The 20,280-nt window shown below is 34.0% G+C and overlaps 1 protein-coding gene across 26 annotated transcripts in view; it reads left to right on the top strand.

Moving 5' to 3' along the window:
- CCDC7 (coiled-coil domain containing 7) overlaps positions 1-20,280 on the top strand; it is a 290,894-nt gene that overhangs the window by 191,272 nt on the left and 79,342 nt on the right. For 24 of the 26 annotated variants that reach the window (XM_079912715.1, XM_079912716.1, XM_079912713.1 and 21 more), the window contains 4 exons: positions 4,331-4,462; positions 8,036-8,137; positions 15,717-15,833; positions 19,523-19,630. In XM_079912715.1, coding sequence (XP_079768841.1) covers positions 4,331-4,462; positions 8,036-8,137; positions 15,717-15,833; positions 19,523-19,630 — 459 coding nt within the window. The remainder of the gene's footprint in view (positions 1-4,330; positions 4,463-8,035; positions 8,138-15,716; positions 15,834-19,522; positions 19,631-20,280) is intronic. The other 2 variants (XM_079912708.1, XM_079912706.1) reach the window with 2 other exon arrangements.

The following is a 20,280-nucleotide window of genomic DNA, read 5'->3' as shown; positions in this document are numbered from 1 at the left end:
AGATCTTTTTTCTTTGGTTCATGAATATGTATTTAAGTGTATATTTTATAGAAGTAAAAATAAATGACCTAAACTGTGAATACCCTAAGTTAACTAGAGAACAAAATCAAGTGTTAATACCTTCAGATTGGAATTTCTAGTCATAAGATTATTTAACAGCCATAGGACGTGCACTCAGTATCCACCAAGGACCAATAACTGTCCAATAGTATCTCAAAGTGTGTGTACCTTTTAGATGATTCTGGGAGATTACAGGTTCCGGGAAGTTATGCCCAGTGGGCACTTCTGACCAGTATCAGGGCCATTCTGCCATAGGCGCCAATTGACAAACCGAGAAGTTTTTGAGATCTGTAACTAAAACAGCAAATAGGAATCAGAGAGGCTTAGGGGAAGGGCAGCCTGGGAGGCTTGCTAGAGACTCCCCATACCCGCACCAGTGTATTCTGTTAATCCGGCCCCACACAGGGCGAGGTCTTCTTGGTAACCTCATAGATAGGTACCATCAAGTTCCCTGCGTGGAAAATGCCAGTACCAGAAAAGTATGACCAATTACTGGATCTCTTTTTTATTTGGGGGAGTTGAGAGGATCAAATATTGGCAGTCATCTCCTCTGGAATAGGATGTTGTCACCCTTTCCAGATCATGCCTAGGAATTTCACTTGGATGATAGATCCTGGTACCTTGTGTTAATGGCTCAGTCATGTTGCCCCATGTGAGTCTGCAGAGTGACCAGTCCTTATTGGGTAATGACCTTGTCTGGGACCACCAGGAAGACATCTTCGGTTTTGTGGAAGGCTAGTGTTCCTTCCAGTAGCCAGACTTTTTCTAGGTCTTATTGTATCTGATGACAAATAGTAGGGGAATTTAGGTAGACTTGTGGAAGGACATCAGTCGTATATTGCACCCCATTCCACATAAAATTAAACTGATCCTGGATTATCCACGTGGACAGTGATGTCATTTGTTGTACACCAAGTTTCTTTATCTTGGTGGGCAGTAGCCTCTGTGACAGTTTCAAAGTCAGGTACTGCCAGTGCTTAGAGTTTTGCTATAGTGTTGAGCTGCCGATAATCCCTTGAGACTCCATGCTCCTAGGGCCATGTGCACAGGTGAGATAGGGCTATTGAGTGGAGAATTAGTCTCATGAAGAACTTTGTTGTTCTTAAACTCAGCAATGAAGGCATTGCTTTTTTCTTTTTCACTCTAGGCAGTTGCTACTATTTTTGAGAAACAACAGCACTAGGGGCTGCTAGTCAGGGAGGTTTGTGGTCTTCCATGTACCGCACTAAAATGGTGTTAACTGGAGCAGTTTTCTTCGGGGCTTGTGGGCAAATGTGAGCAGGTGTTCACTTAGACAATACATCTCTATTGGTAATACATTCAGTAGTGAATGCCATAAAAAGGTTTTATTTGGAGTTTGAAGTTGGCCACAGAGACCCATCCACAGTGGGTCTAGGTAAGGGTCCAACTGGTAGTGGCCTCAGACCCAAAATCAGAGACATTATTTGTTTTCCCCTCATTCTGGTGATGGGGTTTGTGCGTCACAGTTGCCTCTGCACTAGTATCCAAAAGGCCCAGAAATATAATTCTTCCCTACCTCCCCATTGAACTCTGACCCTGGGATACAACCTCTGGTCCCTACTGGGGATATTGGGACCCAGTCTTTGTTGTTGAAAGTTGAGAGTTCGCAGTACAAGTTAGAAGGGCTCACCTATTCATCTCCATATTCACAGGGAGAAGCTGAGGGGATAACACTTTCATTAATCATAATACTTGTTAACATGCAGACCCTAATGGTGCTACCTTTTGTGGCCCTTATAGCCTAATATCTGGTCATCAACCTCCTCTTTGAATAACCAGACTCAGAGGGCTTCTCTAGAAGCATCATCCAGGGGAGAGCACATGGTTACCGTTTTATATTGCTCTCTTTGTCAGTCAGTCTTTACTATTTGGGCAGAAGCTGTTTTCTCCGTGCCTGAAAATATGTCCGTTAGGTTCTGGATTTTGTTGCAGAACATTGTCACCTGACCTGATGAAGAAGTTAGATTTAGTTCGATAACCAGCAGGAGTAGCACAAATAAACCTAGAAATGTGAGCTGGTTAACAATCTTATCTACTGTTCTTACTCATTATTGTAGCATGATTAAAAGGGCTGCTCTAGACTCTGCATTGGTGGTCCAAACATGATTTTAGTGATAGGTTCAGGCGGAAAGCTGTCAGAGCATGAACAGTTCCCAGCTGAGGAAGGAGAGCGTCTTGGTATTTGCCTCTCATCTTCTCTCTTTCTTCCTCCTCCTTGAGCAAACTTTCTGCTGTCAGGGCAGACTTAAAAAGGGGTTTTAGAGTGACCACAACCCAAAGTATCATGGTCCCTCACGAAGTTTAAGATTACCTCCTTCATCATGCAAGTGAACAATCCAGGTCTCTAAGATCTCTTTATATCACTGGGCAAAGCAATCCCAAGGAGTTCTATATTTAATTAAATCATGAGTCTCAATAACTTACTATATTGTAGGCTGTCCATCGTTGTCTGGGACCTCATTAAAGCTGACAGCAGGGCTTCCCTGGTGGCGCAGTGGTTGAGAGTATGCCTGCAAATACAGGGGACACAGGTTTGTGCCCCGGTCCGGGAAGATCCCACATGCCGTGGAGCGGCTGGGCCCATGAGCCATGGCCGCTGAGCCTGCGCATCCGGAGCCTGTGCTCTGCAACGGGAGAGGCCACAACAGTGAGAGGCCCACGTGTCGAAAAAAAAAAAAAAAAAGCTGACAGCAATGGTTGGGTGCAGCTTAGCTTGTACTTAGTACTATCATCAGAGGACAATAGCAGTAGCCAGGGAATTGCTTCCCTAGATTTCCCAGAGCCCCTCTGTTGGATCCCTAATTTGACCCACCAGGCATTTTGGCAGGGAGTCTGGGACTAAAGAGAAGGACCACTGTTACCCCTCTAACCCCAAAAGCTTGCATAAACAATCTGCTAGCCCTCTCCAGCAGTGCCCCAGGGCATTCTTGACATAGCACTTCCTGAGACTCATTGCTGTGGCTGGCAGAGTGCATTTTAGGACCCTCAGACTCCTGCAAATGACCAGCTGGTACTTCCCAAGAAGCCTTGTAGTCTTCTCAAGCATCTCCCCAAAATGCCCTGGGGGGTCTTCATGCTTTTTACTTTTCCAGAAAGGCATTGTGCTTAATTGGGCCACCCTGCTTGCCACCATTTGTCACTGAGAGAGCTACCAGTTGTGAAGGTGGTGTATAAAGACAACGAACCAAACTGAAAATAACAAGCCTTTATTCACTTACTGCAATAATATGCGTCTAAACATGAAAGGGCATGAGCTCCACCAGTGTTTCAACTAGTCTTTCATTTCCCCATGAAACGTCATCCAGCAAACATCTGATGTATTAGTACAGAGGGGAATATCTCACTCTGCGTACAGATGTTTATATACTATCTTATCTATTTAATTATCTACCATTGTAGCAGTACTTATACCAATACCATAGTTGTGGTATATATATCAGTTTATTCAATCAGTGTCCTGTGCTTGAACATGTAGATGGTTGTAAGTGTTTTGCAATTAATGAATGATCTTCTGCATAGGCATTTTCATTGCTTGGTCTATTATTATGTATTAAACTAAAGCATAAATAACCCATGAAACCTGAAGACCAATATGAAATGTATTTGTTGCTTAGGAATATTTATGAAATAATGAGACAGCTTCAGCATCATCCAGTTTTATGACAGATCTAGCATTATAATTATTGACTTATGACTTTATAAAAATGAGACAAAATGCTACTGTACACTTGTTATAAATTTGAAATCTAGAGATTGCACATTTAGTGGACTAAATGCACCTCTTTATATGGGTTATTATGGAGTACCAGATAAAAATCCTGTGCTTGTGAAACAAGTTTCAGTTTCAAAACCCCAATTGCAAGTAAAGAAACAAATAACTTCCAGAGAGGAGAGACGCAATAGTAAGTATAATAAAAGGAAACTTTAAATCATTTTAAATTAAACTCATCAGAAGATTTTTTTTCCTTTGGTTCATGAATATGTATTTGAGCATATATTTCATAGAAGTAAAACTAAATGACCTAAAGTGTGAATACCCTAAGATAATTAGAGAACAAAAGCAAAAGTAATGATACCTTTTGGTTGGTATTTGTGCAGTCAATAATTACTAAGTAACAAGACTGACTACTTCCACACACAGTCATGAAAACTATTCACATGATTTTTCTCAATTCACCTTTATGGAAAGAAAATTTGATTATTTGGCATATCCAGAAGTTCCATTATACATGTATCATTTTCTACTTAGCATTTCCTCTTCAAAACGAGAAAAACGATACGATAACACTTGAAAATCTACCTCCTGAGAAGAAAGGTTTTTTTTCAAGAAACCAATCTCAAACTAAGAACCTTAGAGCTATCAGACAGGAGAATCTTGATAGTAAGTAATTAAACATAAATCTTATAAATTGTTTTTAATTAAATTCAGAACACTTTTTTGTTCATGAATATATCTTCAACCATTTGCTTCTTTAGTAATTATTCCCATCATACTTTAGATCTTTATTGATGATTTATCTGTTTCTTTTATAATCACTGAATTAGATATGTTAAATCTTACACTTCGTGGATTTTTCTATTTAGTCATGGCAAGCTTTGGTTTATATCTTATGATACTCTATTATTTATGTGCATATAAATTTTAAATTGATAACATTCTTGGGGGACAGAACATTTTGTCCTAATGAAGAGACCCACTTCATCATTTTTATAGTTTTTATTTGTTTATTTTCCTTTAAAACTACCTTATCTGCTATCAGTGTAGCTCCATAAATTTTCTTCTGGTTGGTATTTGTGTGATACATTTTTTTTTATCGTGTTACTTTAATTTTCCTGTGTCTTTATGATTTTGCTCTATCTTTTGTAAGAAACTTATAATTGTCTATATTTTAGAATTCAGCCTGATCTTTTAATTACCTCTCATAATCATATATAAACCAATTATTGATATTTTTAAGTGTAATTCCACCATTTTGTATTCCACCATTTTTTGTATCTGATGTTTCTTTCACTCTATTTTTTATCATTATATATATTTTTCATTAGCCATATTTAATACCAAAAATTTAAACTTTATTCAAAAATATGAATACTGTAAAACAAAATAATAATTTAAAACCTAAGTATAATAATGTTTATAATAACAATATTTCTAAATTAAATACATTTAATGCTTCTGTATATCTAAAAAGTAACGACTGCTTATATATACATGTGTGAAAAGTGTTGTGTTCACATGATGTTTACACTTCAAATAGTGATTTGTATATATCATTAAAAGATGAGATAAGATGTTGTTGGGTAACTAACATATATTGTAAATATAGAGGTTCCACCACAGATCTGGTTCTCTATTTAGTGCTTTTATGAGCCTTTCTTCCTGAAGCTCAGAAAATGGAAGAGGTACCAGATGAAAGTCTTTTGCCTGACATTTGGAACTGCTAGAAAGAAAAGACTCAACTTGTAAATACTGAATTATGAGTATTATAAAATTATTTTACATTTTAATTGTTTTAAGCAGAATTATATTCATGAATGTGTGAGCTTACAGACATCTAAGTCAAATTTTTACGGTGTTATTTAAATTCCTATTTCTTGATTTTCTTGCATTTTGTTTGTCTGTCGATTATGGAGTGAATGTATTCTCCCACTATGATTGTGGATTTATCTATCTCTTCTTGTAGTATTGTCCTTTTTCCTTATACTGTCTATGTTGTTAGGTGCATACAAAAAAAAATATTTGATAGTCCTTATGGACTCAACATTTTCTTTTTATAAAAGGTACCATCTTAGCCTGTCTCCAGTAAGGTCGTTTGACTAAAATCCTATTTTGTATGACATTGACATAACTCCTGCAGATTTATTTTGGTTAGTATTTTCAGGCATATCTTTTTTCACTTCCTTACTTTACAATTTTCTATGTTCTTATAATTCAGTGACCTCTCATAAATAAATTATAGTTAAATTGCTTATAAATCCAGTGTGACTGTCTTTGTCTCTCACTACAACATGTAATCCACTTATAATTACTGTACTTACTAATATATTTAGATTTAAATATTTCCTTTTTTGGGTGCTTTCTATTTCTCCTACCTGATCCAGGTTTCTTTCTATTTTCTTTCCTTATTTTTGAATTATTACTTTCTAATTAGTTTAACTTTTAAATCAATCATACACGTTGTTAAAAATGTTTTAATATTTTAAAAATATTAATACCCTTAGTACAGTAAAATCTAATTACAACTTTCTTTTTTTTAAAATAAATTTATTTGTTTTATTTATTTATTTTTGGCTGCGTTGGGTCTTTGTTGCTGCACACAGGCTTTCTCCAGTTGCGGTGAGCAGGGGCTACTCTTTGTTGCGGTGCACAGGCTTCTCATTGTGGTGGCTTCTCTTGTTGTGGAGCACGGGCTCTAGGTGTGCAGGCTTCAGTAGTTGTGGCACGTGGGCTCAGTAGTTGTGGCTCGCAGGCTCTAGAGCACAGGCTCAGTAGTTGTGGTGCACGGGCTTAGCTGCTCTGCAGCATGTGGGATCTTCCCAGACCAGGAGTCGAACTCATGACCCCTGCATTGGCAGGCGGATTCTTAACCACTGCACCACCAGGGAAGTCCCTAATTACAACTTTCTAGGTGTATGTATTCAGTAACAAGAGTCTTCCACATACTTTGAGGAGAGCACTCTGATGATTTTTATGCTTAATTTCATAGTCCATTTTGAAAATGCACCAGAAGATTGGAGGTGGGGTGGGCAAGGGGAGGACAGTTTGATCATTTGTTTAAATTGTGTGTATTTGCTTAAGTTGTTGTAAAGCTGAATGGAAACTAAGTTGTTCTTGGTATACATTAATAATCCAGAGCTTTTACAATCCAGCTGTTTTACTTTTTATTGGATTAAGAGCCTCTATACTTGTAGCTGAGAAAATGGATATCAGATGAAATCTTTCATGTAAAGAAAAAGTTTAAACCTTATAAAACTCATCTCAAATTAAGACACTTGGAACTGCCAGAAAAGTGAGGATTTGTAGTAAGAATATCATATAATGATTTTTAATTAAATTTCTCTGGTTGTTTAATATTTATTCAATTGACCATAGAAATACATGCTATATAGTGTATCATATATACATATAGGTACACATATACATAGCATATACAACGTGTTTGTGTATGTATTCTCCATTAGGTGAAGTTAATTATGTTTCTAAAGCTTTATTATAAATAAAAATATACAGACACATAATCTGTATTACATATAGATTATATATTACATACAGATATATATATAATAAATATACACATTTTAAATTGTTATCTATTCTTAGTGAACTGAAATTTCTGTCTTTATGATGGACATTTTGTAGTAATTTTTTTGTGCCTTTAGTCTGTTTTGTCTGATGTTGGCGTGGTATCTTTCTTTATGTAACTACTTGCATAGAATAATTTTTTCGTCACTTTATTTTTAACCTTTTTCTATTATTATGACTTAGCTGTATATAATTGGTTATTTTTTAATCCAATGTAACACTCTTTGTGCTTTAAATGGAGCATTGAATACATTTGTATTTACTGGAAGCATGGATATTTTGGAGGTAAGTATACCATTGCCTGTATTTTCTGTCTTTCTTACCTGATCTGCTTTTGAATCTTCTAAATTTATTTTGAATGTATTATTTATCATTTCTTTTTTTTCTCACTCATATATCTGTTATGAAAATATTGCACTTAATCCTAAAATGTGAATACCTTATAAAACTATTCTTTTTGAACAGTACTCCCATTGTCTCTACACTTCTCATACTCACTCTGTAATTCACTCTCAATAATGTGGTATTTGACTTTATTGTTTCAAACCATGAGAAGAAATATTCCTGGATAATTGACATGTGTTTGAATTACAGAGGATTTTCAATAAATCCAGTTCTCTATTTAATGGATTAAAAGCATCTTTCTCGTAGCTCAGAAAGCAGAAGACGTATTACCCAAGGATGAAGTTGAATTGTCAAAAAGCCAATCTCAAACTAAGAAACTTAGAGCTGTCACAATGAAAGCACTAAATAGTAAGTATGATAAATTTCAATATTATTGATTTATTTTTAATTAAAGTAAGTGGAAAAAAACCCTCTCTCTTAGGTTTATGAATGTTTACTCATATCTTTTGTATAAATCTATTAGATCAAATATATTTACTGTGTTAGTCAATTCTTTTTCAATTCCATTGAAGTTTTGTTTATTCTGTGTTACTAAGAGATGTATGTTAAATTTTCCCACTGTGATTACGGACTTCTTTGTGTTTACGGGTGGTTTAGCCAGATTGGTTTATATATTTGGAAATGATGTTATTAAATGTGTACAAATTTATACTTGTTATATCTTCCTGGTAAACATGAGCTATAAAAGTACACTGTTTATCTCTGTAAAAGTACACTGTTTATCTCTAAAAATACATTTTTTTTGCCTAATGTTTATTTTGTTTGATAATAATATAGCCATGTTTGCTTTCTTATGATAAGTATTTACACAGTCTTCTGTAAACAATTCAGACAGAAGTTTGTGGTGTTTTGCATGGTCTCAGTAATTTTTTCATAATGATCCTAAACCACAACAGAAGCCCAACAGTTTCTTTATTAATTAGTTGTGTACAAACAACTTAGTACCTGTTGGTTACTGCATAACTTTTGTGGGAACATAAATTTTCAACACTGTTAGATAAGTACCTAAGAGCACAATTGCTGGATCATATGGTAAAACTATAATTTAACTTTGTAAGAAACTGCCAAACCGTCCTCAAAGTGGCTGTAGTGTTTCGCATTCCTACCAGCTACGAATCAGGTTTCCCATTGCTCCACATTCCTGACATCATTTGTTGTTTTCAGTGTTTGAATTTTAGCTATAGGTATGTAGTGATATCTCACTGTTGTTTTAATTTACAATTGCTTAATGATGTATATGCTGAACATCTTTTCATATGCTTATTTGCCATCTAAATGACTTCTTTGGTAGGTTATTTGTTCACATCTTTGCCCACGTTGTAATTGTGTTATTTGTTTTCTAATTGTCAAGGTTTAAGAGTTCTTTGCATGTTTTGGATAACAGATCTTAAATATCTGTTCTGTAAATATTTTCTCCCAGCCTGTGGCTTGTATTATCACTCTCTTAACAGTGTCTTTCACAGAGCAGAAGTTGTGTGTGTATTTTTCTTAATGAAACCTAGCTTATCAATTTTTTTTTTTGGATTGTGCTTCTGGTGTTCTATCTGAAAAATCAACACCAAACGTAAGATCACCTAGATGTTCATCTGTGTTACCATCTAGGAGAATTATAGGTTTGCATTTTACATTTAGGTCTATGAGCCATTCTGTGTTAATTCTTGGTAAGGTGTCAGGTCTAGATTCACTTTTTTTTTGCATTTGGCTGTCCAGTTGTATAAGTACTATTTGTTGAAAAGACTGTCGTTTCTCCATTGAATAGCTTTTGCTTTTTTGACAGAGATCATTGACTGTGTTTTTATAGGTCTATATCTCTTTGTTCTGTTACAATTGACTTACTTATCTATTCTTTCACTAATTGTCTTGATTTCTGTAGGAAGCCTTGAAGTTGGGTAGCATCAGTTCTCTGACCTTGTTTTTCTTCAATATTGTATTGGCTAATGTAGGTATTTTGCTTTTCTATATAAACTTTAGAACCAGTTTGTCAATATCCACAAAATAGCTTATTGGAATTTTGCTTGGGATTGCATTGAATCAAGTTGGGAAAAGCTAACAGCTTAACAATATTGAGCCTTCCTATCCATGAACATGGAAAATCTCTACATTAAATCTTTGATGACGCTTGTGTCTGAAGAGTTATACTTAAGTATTTCATTTTTGGTGCTAATATAAATGGTATTGTGTTCAATTTCAAATTTCACTTGTTCACTGCTGACATACAGGAAATCAATTGACTTGTGTATATTAACCTGTATCTGGAAACCTTGCTATAGCCAGCTTATAATTCCAGGAGTTTTGTTGCTGTTGTTGTTCAACAAGAATAGTTTTGTTTATTTTTCTCAATTTATATACTTTTTCTTTCTTTTTCTTGACTTATTACATTAGCTGTGAGTTCCAGTATGATGTTGGATAGGAGTGGTGAAAAGAAACATCCTTGATGTATTCCTAATCTGAGGATGACAGCATTTAGTTTCTTACCATTAAGTGTGATGTTATCTGTTGGTTTCTTTGTAGATGTCCTTTATCAAATTGAGGAAGTTCACACTATTCTTGGTTTGCTGACAGTTGTATCATGAATGGATTTTGGATTTTTTTGAGTAATTTTTCTGCATTTCTGATTGATCAAATGATTTTTTTCTTTAGTCTGTTGAGTTACGTTAATTGATTTCCAAATATTGAGTCAGAATTGCATACCTGGAATAAATCCTCCTTGGTCATCATATATAACTATTTTTATACATTGTTTCACTCAATTTGTTAATATTTTGTGGAGGATTTTTGCATCTTATTTGTGAGAGATATTTCTTTGCCTAGTTTTGGCATTAGATTAATATAGTTTAAATCTATTGTGATCTGAGAGTATACTTCATACGATTTCTATTCTTTTAAATTTGTTAAGGTATGGATTTTCAGCCTGTTGTATCTGTCTGTTACTGATAAGATGGTATTGCAAGCTGCAAGTATAAAAGTAGATTTGTCTGTTTCTCCTTGCAGTTCTGTTTTTGCCTCATGTGTTGATATTTTGTTGCTCTGTTGTTAGGTGCATACTCATTAAAGACTGTTATGTTTTCTTAGCTATTGACCCCTTTATTATTATGTAGTGCTCTCTTTACCCCTGGTAATTTCCTTGCTCTGAAGTCTGCTTTGTCTCAGATTAATATTGCTTCTCTGGCTTTACTTTGATTAGTATTAGCATGATACACTTTTCTCCATCCCTTTATTTTCAGTCTACTTTATCTTTATATTTAAAATGAGTTTCTTGTTGACAGCTTATAGTTGGGTCAGTTTATTTAATCACTCTGACAGTCTCTGTCTTTTAATTAATAGACCATTCACATTTAAAGTGATTATTGGTATTTCATTTAATATTAATCATATTTGTAACTATTTTCTCTTCAGTGCCCTAGTACTTTATTTTTCACCTTCCACTCTTTTCCTACCTTCTCTGGCTTTAACTACATGTTTAATATGATTCCATATTCTTTTCTTTCTTAGCATATCAATTATATTTCTTTAAAAAAATTTTTAGTGATTGTCTTAAAATTTGCAGTATACATTTACCACTAATCTAAGCGTACTTTCAAATAACACTATGCCACTTCATGGGTGGTGCAGGCATCTGATAACAGTGTAATCCCAATTCCTTCCTCCTGTCACTTATAGAATTGTTGTCATTCATTTCATTTACTTATAAGCTATAATCACTGAATACATTGTTTCTATTATTATTATGAATAAACTGTTATCTGTTATATCAACTAAGAGTAAGAAAAGTTTATTTTACCTTCATTTATTTCTTCTCTAATGCCATTCTCTTTATATAGATCTAGGTTTCTGATCTGTATCCTATTCCTTCTCTCTGAAGAACTTCTTTTAACATTTTCTTTCACTGCAGGCCTACTGGCAACAAATTTTTTTTTTTTTTAATCTGAGGAAATCATTATATCTCTTTCAGTTTTGAAGGATAGTTTTTCTGGATACAAAATTCTAGGTTGGTTTATTTTTTTCTTTCAACACTTTAAATATTTCTCTCCATTCTCTTCTTGCTAGCTTAGTTTGATGAAAAGTATAAGATATTTTTATCCTTGTCCCTCTATAGATAAAGTATATTTGTGTTTTGTTTTTGTTTTTCTCTGGAGTCTTTCAAGATTTTCTCTTTGTCTTTGATTTTCTGCAATTTGAATATGATACGAACAGGTGTAGCTTTTTTTTGGTATTTATCCTTTTTGGTGTTCTGTGAGTTCCTATGATCATTGATTTGATGTCTGTTATTATTTTTGGAAAACTCTCAGCCATTATTTAAATATTTATTCTGTTTCATTGTTCTCCTTCTGATGTCCTCATTATGTGTATATTACACCTGTTATTATTGTCCAAAAGATCTCTGATATTTTGTTCCTTTTTTTCCATTTATTTTCTCTTTTCAATTCGGGAAGTTCCTAATGTCATATCTTCAAGCTCACTGAGTCTTTCCTTGACTGTATGCAATATACTGATGAGCACATCAAAGAAATTCTACATTTTTGTTGCAGTGTTTTTGATTTCTAATATTTCCTTTTGATTTTTTCTTAGAGATTCCAGATTTCTGCTTAAATAACTCTTCTGTTCTTGCATACTGTCTCTTTTTCCATGAGAGCTGTTAGCACATTAGCCATAATTATTTCACATACACAGTATGATAAATCTAAGATCTCTGTCGTGTGAGTCTGGTGCTCATACTCTTTAGACTAGGTTTTTACTTTTAGCGTGTCTTGCATTTTTGTTGTTTTTGTTGTTGAAATCCAGACATGATGTATTGTGTAAAAGGAACTGAGGCTTATATAGGCCTTTAGTGTGAGGCTTCATGTTTATCTGGTTAGGTATTAGGCTGTATTTTTTGTTTACTGTAGCTGTAGGTATCAGATGCTAAAAGTTCCTGTATTATCCCTTTTTTTTGTCTCCCCTGATATCTTTGGGTTTCCCTTTAGATTCCTTAAGTAGGGCCTGAGGCTTGCTGTCCTTTTAGCTGTAACTTGCAATTATATAGGAGGCTTATTAATGTGGTGGTAAGGTGTCAGGGAAGGGGAAGCATTCTGTAATCCTCTGATTAGGTCTCAGTCTTTTAGTAAGCCTGTGTCGCTAGGTTTCCACCTTCACAAGTGTTTCTCATGTCTCTCCTACTTGTTTGGTAAGACAGGAAGGCTAGAAGGGGCTGAAATTTTATATCTGCTCACCCCCATGTTGAACATTTCCCTTCCCTAAGGTCTGTTAGGTTCTGGTAAACGGTGTTTTGGTTAAGCTCTGGTAAAATAGATTCCCTTGAGGGCAGTCTTTTGTTAAGGAGAACAGAAAGCTCTGGGCATGATTAAAAACAGTTACTTTCCCCTCTCCCTGTTGGAAGCATGTGGCAATTTTCCTCTGATCTTCATCCTGAGAACCTGGTTGGGTTTCCTAGACATGAAACTCATAGTAACATGGGGGTACCAGTAAGATTCAAGCTAGTATATACTGAACTTTCAGCAATTCATCAATCACAGTTTAAGTGTTCCTACTAGTCCTGACTTCAGTAGTGGGCTTCTGCTCCTGGGGTTCAGCTGCCAATAGACTATGCTTCTTTTATCCACCTCTCTCTCCAATTTGGGGGGCAGCATTTTGCCTTGACTTTGATAAGAAAAAAAATGTTTAATTTAAAAAGTTTGCTAGGCTTTTTTCTTATTGTGAGAGTGGAAGTAGTGACTTCCAAGCACTTTACATGTCATACAAGAAATAGAAGTCCTCTCACTACTATTATTTTAACATTTCAACATCCTGTATGATTTAAACTCTATTATTTATGATTTAGCGGCCTTTCATGTACACATTTTTTTGTTTTTCATTTATTGTACATTTGACATAAAACGTGTAAATTTAAGGTGTAAAACATGTTAATTTGATACATTTATATATTGTTATATGATTGCCATTGTAGTGATAATTAGCACCTGTATCACATTACATAATTATTCTTTCATTTTATTGGTTGGAATAATTAAGTTCTAGCCTATTAGCAAGTTTGATGATTTTAGTACAATATTGTCTATATTCGTTATACTTTGCATTAGATCTCTATTCACTACTCACGTTTGTATACTCTTAAACAACATTGATTCTGTCACCCCACCCCGTGTCCTGTGGTTAACCACAATTTCTTTCTCTGTTTTTACAAGTTTTGCTTTTTTAGATTCCACATGTAAATGATGTCATACTGTATTTTCCTTTCTCTGTATGACTTATTTCTCTTAGCATAATGTACTCATGATTCATCCATGTTGTCTCAAATGGCAGGGTGTCCTCCTTTCACATGGCTGAATAATACTCCATTGTATATATATATATATATATATATATATATATATACACCACATCTTCTTTATCCACATCCACTGATGGACTCTTAGGATGTGTCCATATCTTCCTGTTGTGAATAATGCTGCAATAAAAATATAAGTACATATATCTTCTCAAAATCCTGTATTTATTTGCTTTGGGTATGTGCTTAGAAGCGGAATTGATGAATCAGATGGTAGATCTATTTTTAATTTTTTGAGGAACCTCCATATTGTTTTCCATGGTGGGTAGACCAATTTACATTCCCACTAGCAGTGTACAGAGATTTCCTTTTCATTATATTTTTGCCAGCACTTGTATCTCTTGTTCTCTTGATGATAGCCATCCCAACATGTGTGAGATGATATCTCATTGTAGCTTTGATTTGCATTTCTCTGATAATTAATATTGTTGATCATCTTTTCACATATTTGTTGGCCATTTGGTTGTCTTATTTATTTATTTATTTAAATTAATTTATTTATTTCAATTTATTTTATTTTTGGTTGCATTGGGTCTTCATTGCTGCACACAGGCTTTCTCTAGTTTCAGCGAGTGGGGGCTACTCTTCGTTGCAGTGCACGGGCTTCTCATTGCAGTGGCTTCTGTTGCAGAGCATGGGCTGTAGGTGCACGGGCTTAAGTAGTTGTGGCATGTGGGCTCAATAGTTGTGGCTCGTGGACTCTAGAGTGCAGGCTCAGTAGTTGTGGCCCATGGGCTTAGTTGCTCCAGGGCATGTGGGATCTTCCTGGACCAGGGATCGAACCTGTGTCCCCTGCATTGGCACGCAGATTCTTAACCACTGCCTCACCAGGGAAGTCCAGTTGTCTTTTTTAGAAAAATAACTTGTTAGTTCTCTGCCGATTTTTCAGTTGGATTGTTTGGTTTTTTGTTATTAGGCTGTATGAATTCTTTATATATTTTAGATATTAACCCTTTATCTGATACATGGTTTCCAAAATTTTCTCCCATTCCAAAGATTGCCTTTTCACTATATTAATTGTTTCTTTTACTGTGCAGAAGGTTTTAACTTTGATGTAGTCCCATTTGTTGAGTTTTTCTTTTGTTGTTTGCGCTTTTGGTGTTATATATTAAAAAAAAAAAATCATTCCCAACACCAGTGTCAAGGAGCTTCTTCCCTACATTTTCTTCTATAGTTTCATTGTAATTTCTGCTCCATATATTTATCATACCAACTTTACCAGAACTAGGTAATTGTTAAAATGATAATGATTCACATTCTGGTTTTGTTTATAATTTTAATAAGAATATTTTTTGGTGCTTCACCATAAATCAAGGTGTTATCTGTTGGATTGAGACAGAAATATATTCTATATTAACAGAATAATGTCTAGGAATAAATCTATAGTTCTAATTTTTCACAGAGTTTTATCAAGAGTAGATATTGAAATCTATTAAGTGAACTTCTGACGTTTATTGAGTAATCATTTTTCTCTTCTCACTTGATGTAAGAATATCTTCCTAACCTCTAGACATTATAATCTTCTTGGAATTAGGCCACAGTATGTGGTTTTCAGTAGTGTTTCTGTATTTAGTTTACTGAAAGTTTTCTTCATCTTGGTAGATCAAGATGCGAATGAACTCTCAGATGAGAATTTTATACTTGAAGATCTAGTACTAGCTAAAGGATACAAGGATAAAATTCAAACAAGTGGAGTTTATGAGTCTCAAAAATTGAGAGGTATGAATGATATTGATAAACATATTTTAAAAGTCATCATAAAATATTTGACAATTTAAAAATATATTTTAAATGTGCATCAATTAGTTTATGTTTTATAGTTGAATTTTTTCCTTAGGTTAGATATTTTAGAATACAATTTAACAAAAATTGGAATTCTGCAGAACTAATAAATGCTGTAATGATATTAGCACCCCCCATTCCTTCTTGTAGTCTTTAATATTCTCATTATTATACTGTATTTCTTAAATTTATTGAGCAAGAAACCCTGCCTTTCTCTTTTTATGGAGCAGTGTTTCATAGAGAACAAGTTTAGGACATGCTTTTCTAGGAATCTTATGGAGCTATTACAGTTATTTCATTTTTAAAAGTATGACTTATATCCAGCATTCACATTTCAATTCTTATCAAGTACATTATCTGCTAAAAATATTTGTTATTATCCAGTAGACCTATTCTTTATATTGTTATATGGTTTCAAGAAGAGAAAAGGAACATTTGTTTTTTATCTACTGGATCTTACTCTTGATATCATTATATATTTTCTACTATAGTTCTTTGATATTAGTGTATTTTTTGTTGTATATTTTAAATAAATTTATCTGTTTATTTTTTCTGTTTGCTTAAAAAATGGATTTGAGGAAAAATGGACATTATTAGAAAGATTGGAAAATTTTTATTTGGATTTTTGACTTAGTGTAACAGAAGATTTGGTTTATCTTTGTGCTTCTTAATTGGAAGATTGGGATTGACATATCTACATTATTGGTACTATGTATAAAATAGATAACTAATGAGAACATACTGTGTAGCACAGAAAGCTCTACTTAATGCACTGTGGTGACCTAAATCGAAAGGAAATCCAAAAAAGAGGGGATATATGTATATGTATAACTGATTAATTTTGCTATACAGTAGAAACTAACACATTGTAAAGCAACTATACTCCAACAAAAATTAATTTAAAAAAAGAATATTTTCAAGTGAAAGAGAACCAAATAAAACCTAGGTGTTTTAGGTTGTTTCTGTTACTTTTAATTTATTTTGAAATACAGAAAGATATGATAAGAGTTAATGTAATGAACACTTGTGTGTCTGTTTCCCAGTTTAATGAATATAATATACGTTAAATATTGAAGTCCGACCCTCTCTATTCCTCTCAGATTATTGCCTCCTTCTTTTCTGAATTTGATATTTATCATTACCATATATATTTCTTTATACTTTTGTTAGGTATGTTTTCATCTGTAAAGGATTTATGCTATTGTTTTGTTTGTAGTATGCTGTATGCTTTCTTAAGCAACTTGCTTTTTTGGTTCAAGATCACTGTTGATAATTCTAGTCCTTATTCATTTATTTTTATTGCTGTATATTGACCTGGTTTATGAATATATTATAATTAATTTGCCCATTCTCCTGTGGATGAATATTTGTGTTGTTTCCATTAGGAGATGCCTATCTTCTTATGAGAGGTAATGGTAGGGGTAGTGTTTAAAAGTACGGATGCTGAAAATAGACTGCCTGTCTTTGGTGCCTACCTCTGTCTCTTACTAACTGTGTAAGCTAGTTAATCTCCCCATGTTTCAGTTTCTTCATCTGAAAAATAGGGCTAGTAATAGTATGTACCTCACAAAATAATTGTGGGAATTGTATGAAATACTTTAAAACAATGGATGCCTGAGAACCACCAGATGGTACTGAACCCTGTATATACTGTGTCTTTTCCTGTGTTTCCTGTCCATAATTTATTTGATGGTCAATAGGTCATTATTAGTATAATAAGGGTTACTATAGCATAAGCACTGCAATACTATGACACTCAATCTGATAACCAAGATAGCTACTAAGTGTCTAATGGGCAGGATATACAGCATGGATACACTGGACAAAGGGATGATTCATGTCCCAGGCAGGACAGAGCAGGACAGTGTGAGAGTTCATTACCCTACTCAGAACAACACGCAATTTGAAACTTATTAATTGTTTATTTCTGAAATTTTCTGTTTAACATTTTTGGACCAGGGTTGACCACGGAAACTGCAGATAAGGGGGGACTACTGTATTTTTGACCTTGTGAAAGAAATAGAAAATTCCATTTTTATGTGCTATAGCATAGGATTTAATCCTTTAAGATTTATGAAGAATTCTACCCATGAAAATATTTGTTCTTGGCAGTTTTCAAAAGTGATTAATTTAATTGCACATTTTAATTTTTAATTGTTCTTTCCATTTTTTTCCTGGCATATCTTGTTTTTTTTTCTTCTTTTGAAAGTACCAATTTAATCTAGATTTTAAATCTTATTTCTGTTCCTAGATGATAGAGATATATTGGTGGATAAATGATGATGTTTTCCAAAGAAATATAACCAGTTATTGGCTTTCAAATCCCACCCACATGTTAGAATTAATCCTTTCCCAAGTTAGGTAATTCTCTTGGGTCAATAATTGATGATTTGTTTTATCCTACGAACATGCTTAAAACTTTTTAATTACTTGCAGATATTTTAAAATCTTGGAGTTCTTGTAACTAACTACCTTTCTAGGTTCTCTTGCGAATTTAGATGACCCAGGAACCTCAGACCTACATTTGTAACAATCAATGGGAGTAATAACTTTATATAAGATATGTACAGGCATACCTCAGAGATATTGTGGGTTTGGTCCAGACCTCTGCAATAAAGTGAATATCACAATAAATTGAGTCACACAAATTTTTCGTTTTCCAGTATATAGAGAAGTTATGTTTACACTATACTGTAGTCTATTAAGTGTACAGTAGCATTATGTCTAAAAAAATGTACATACCTTAATTTAAAAATACCTTATTGCTAAAAACTGCTAACGATCATCTGAGTCTTCAGCGAATTGTAATCTTTTTGCAATAGTAACATCAAGTATCACTGATCACAGATCACCATAACAAATATAATAAAAATGAAAACATTTGAAGTATTGCCAGAACTACCAAAATGTGACACAGAGACATGAAGTAAGCAAATGCTGTTAAAAAAACAATGGCACTGAAATATAAAGCAGAAACTAACACACCATTGTAAAGCAATTATACGCCAATAAAAAAAAAATGGCGCTGATACATTTGCTCCATGCACAGTTGCCACACACCTTCAATTTGTGAAAAACGCAGTATCTGCAAAGGGCAGTAAAGGTGAAGCACAATGAAATGAGGTATGCCTGTGCTCTCCATTTCATTTCTGCTATTCATGCCACTCCAAACATCATCAGGTTTATTTCACTCATACTACATTCTCAATCTCAGTAGACATTTCAGTTTACTAGCTAGAGTGTAGGTTTTAGAGTCTAAAGGAACAAAATTCATTTCAAACTTTTGTGCTTAATAACTATGTGACCTTCCAAAATATGCATAATCTCTCTAAGCTCTATTTTCCTCATCTGTTAAATGAGAATAAAAATACCTACTTCCTAGAATTCTTATTAAATGAGATAATATTTGAAAAGTACAGATATAATAATATCTGGCAACTAGTAGCTAGTAAAGTTTTAAAAATTTTTAGACATATTTGTATTTAATTGAATAAGCAGTATGTTAAATTGTTAATTAAATAAGATTAAATAAGTATACGGTAAATCGCTCTTATTAACTTTATAATTTTACCCCAACAAAATGTTAGTTTTAAATCAACTAATCTGGCAATCTATTATTATTACAGTTAAAAATGAAGCAGCCTCAGAACATCCAGATACAGCAGAAAATCTTCCAGCAGTGAATCCATCAGTTAATGACCTAATATTTCAATTAGGTTTAAACAAAGTGGTAGGTAAGTAGAGATTTATAATGGTTGGGCACAGTAGAACACTTACTAAGAGTTACAGTATTTCAACTGTGTAGTACAGTTATTAAAAGAAAACAAGAAATTCAAACATAGGAAAACCTTCCTCAATTTAATACAGTTGGCCCTCTGTATCCATGGGTTTCACATCTACAGATTCACTTGACCACAGATCAAAAATATTCTGAAAAGAAATTTTCAGAAAGTTCCAAAAAGCAAAACTTGGATTTTCCATGCACTGGCAACTAACTATCTACATAGCATTTATGGGTATTTATATAGCATTTACATTGTATTAGGTATTATAAGTAACCTAGAGATGATTTAAAGTATACAGGAGAATGTGCATAGGTTATAGGAAAACATTACACTGTTTTATACAAGAGACTTGAGCATCTTCAGGTTTTGGCATCCACAGGGGATCCTGAGACTAATCCCCTGCAGATACCGAGGGACAACTGTAATAATTTCATTATTTTATTAACCAATCAATATATCAATTAATATGTATCTTTTTTTTTTTTTTTTTTTTTTTTTTTTTTAAGTGGTACATGGGCCTCTCACTGTTGTGGCCTCTCCCGTTGCGGAGCACAGGCTCCGGACACGCAGGCTCAGCGGCCATGGCTCATGGGCCTAGC

The sequence above is a fragment of the Stenella coeruleoalba genome (genome assembly GCF_951394435.1).
Source record: "Stenella coeruleoalba genome assembly, chromosome: 2".
NCBI classification, from domain to species: Eukaryota; Metazoa; Chordata; class Mammalia; order Artiodactyla; family Delphinidae; genus Stenella; species Stenella coeruleoalba.
This window is presented reverse-complemented; position numbering and strand designations above follow the sequence as displayed.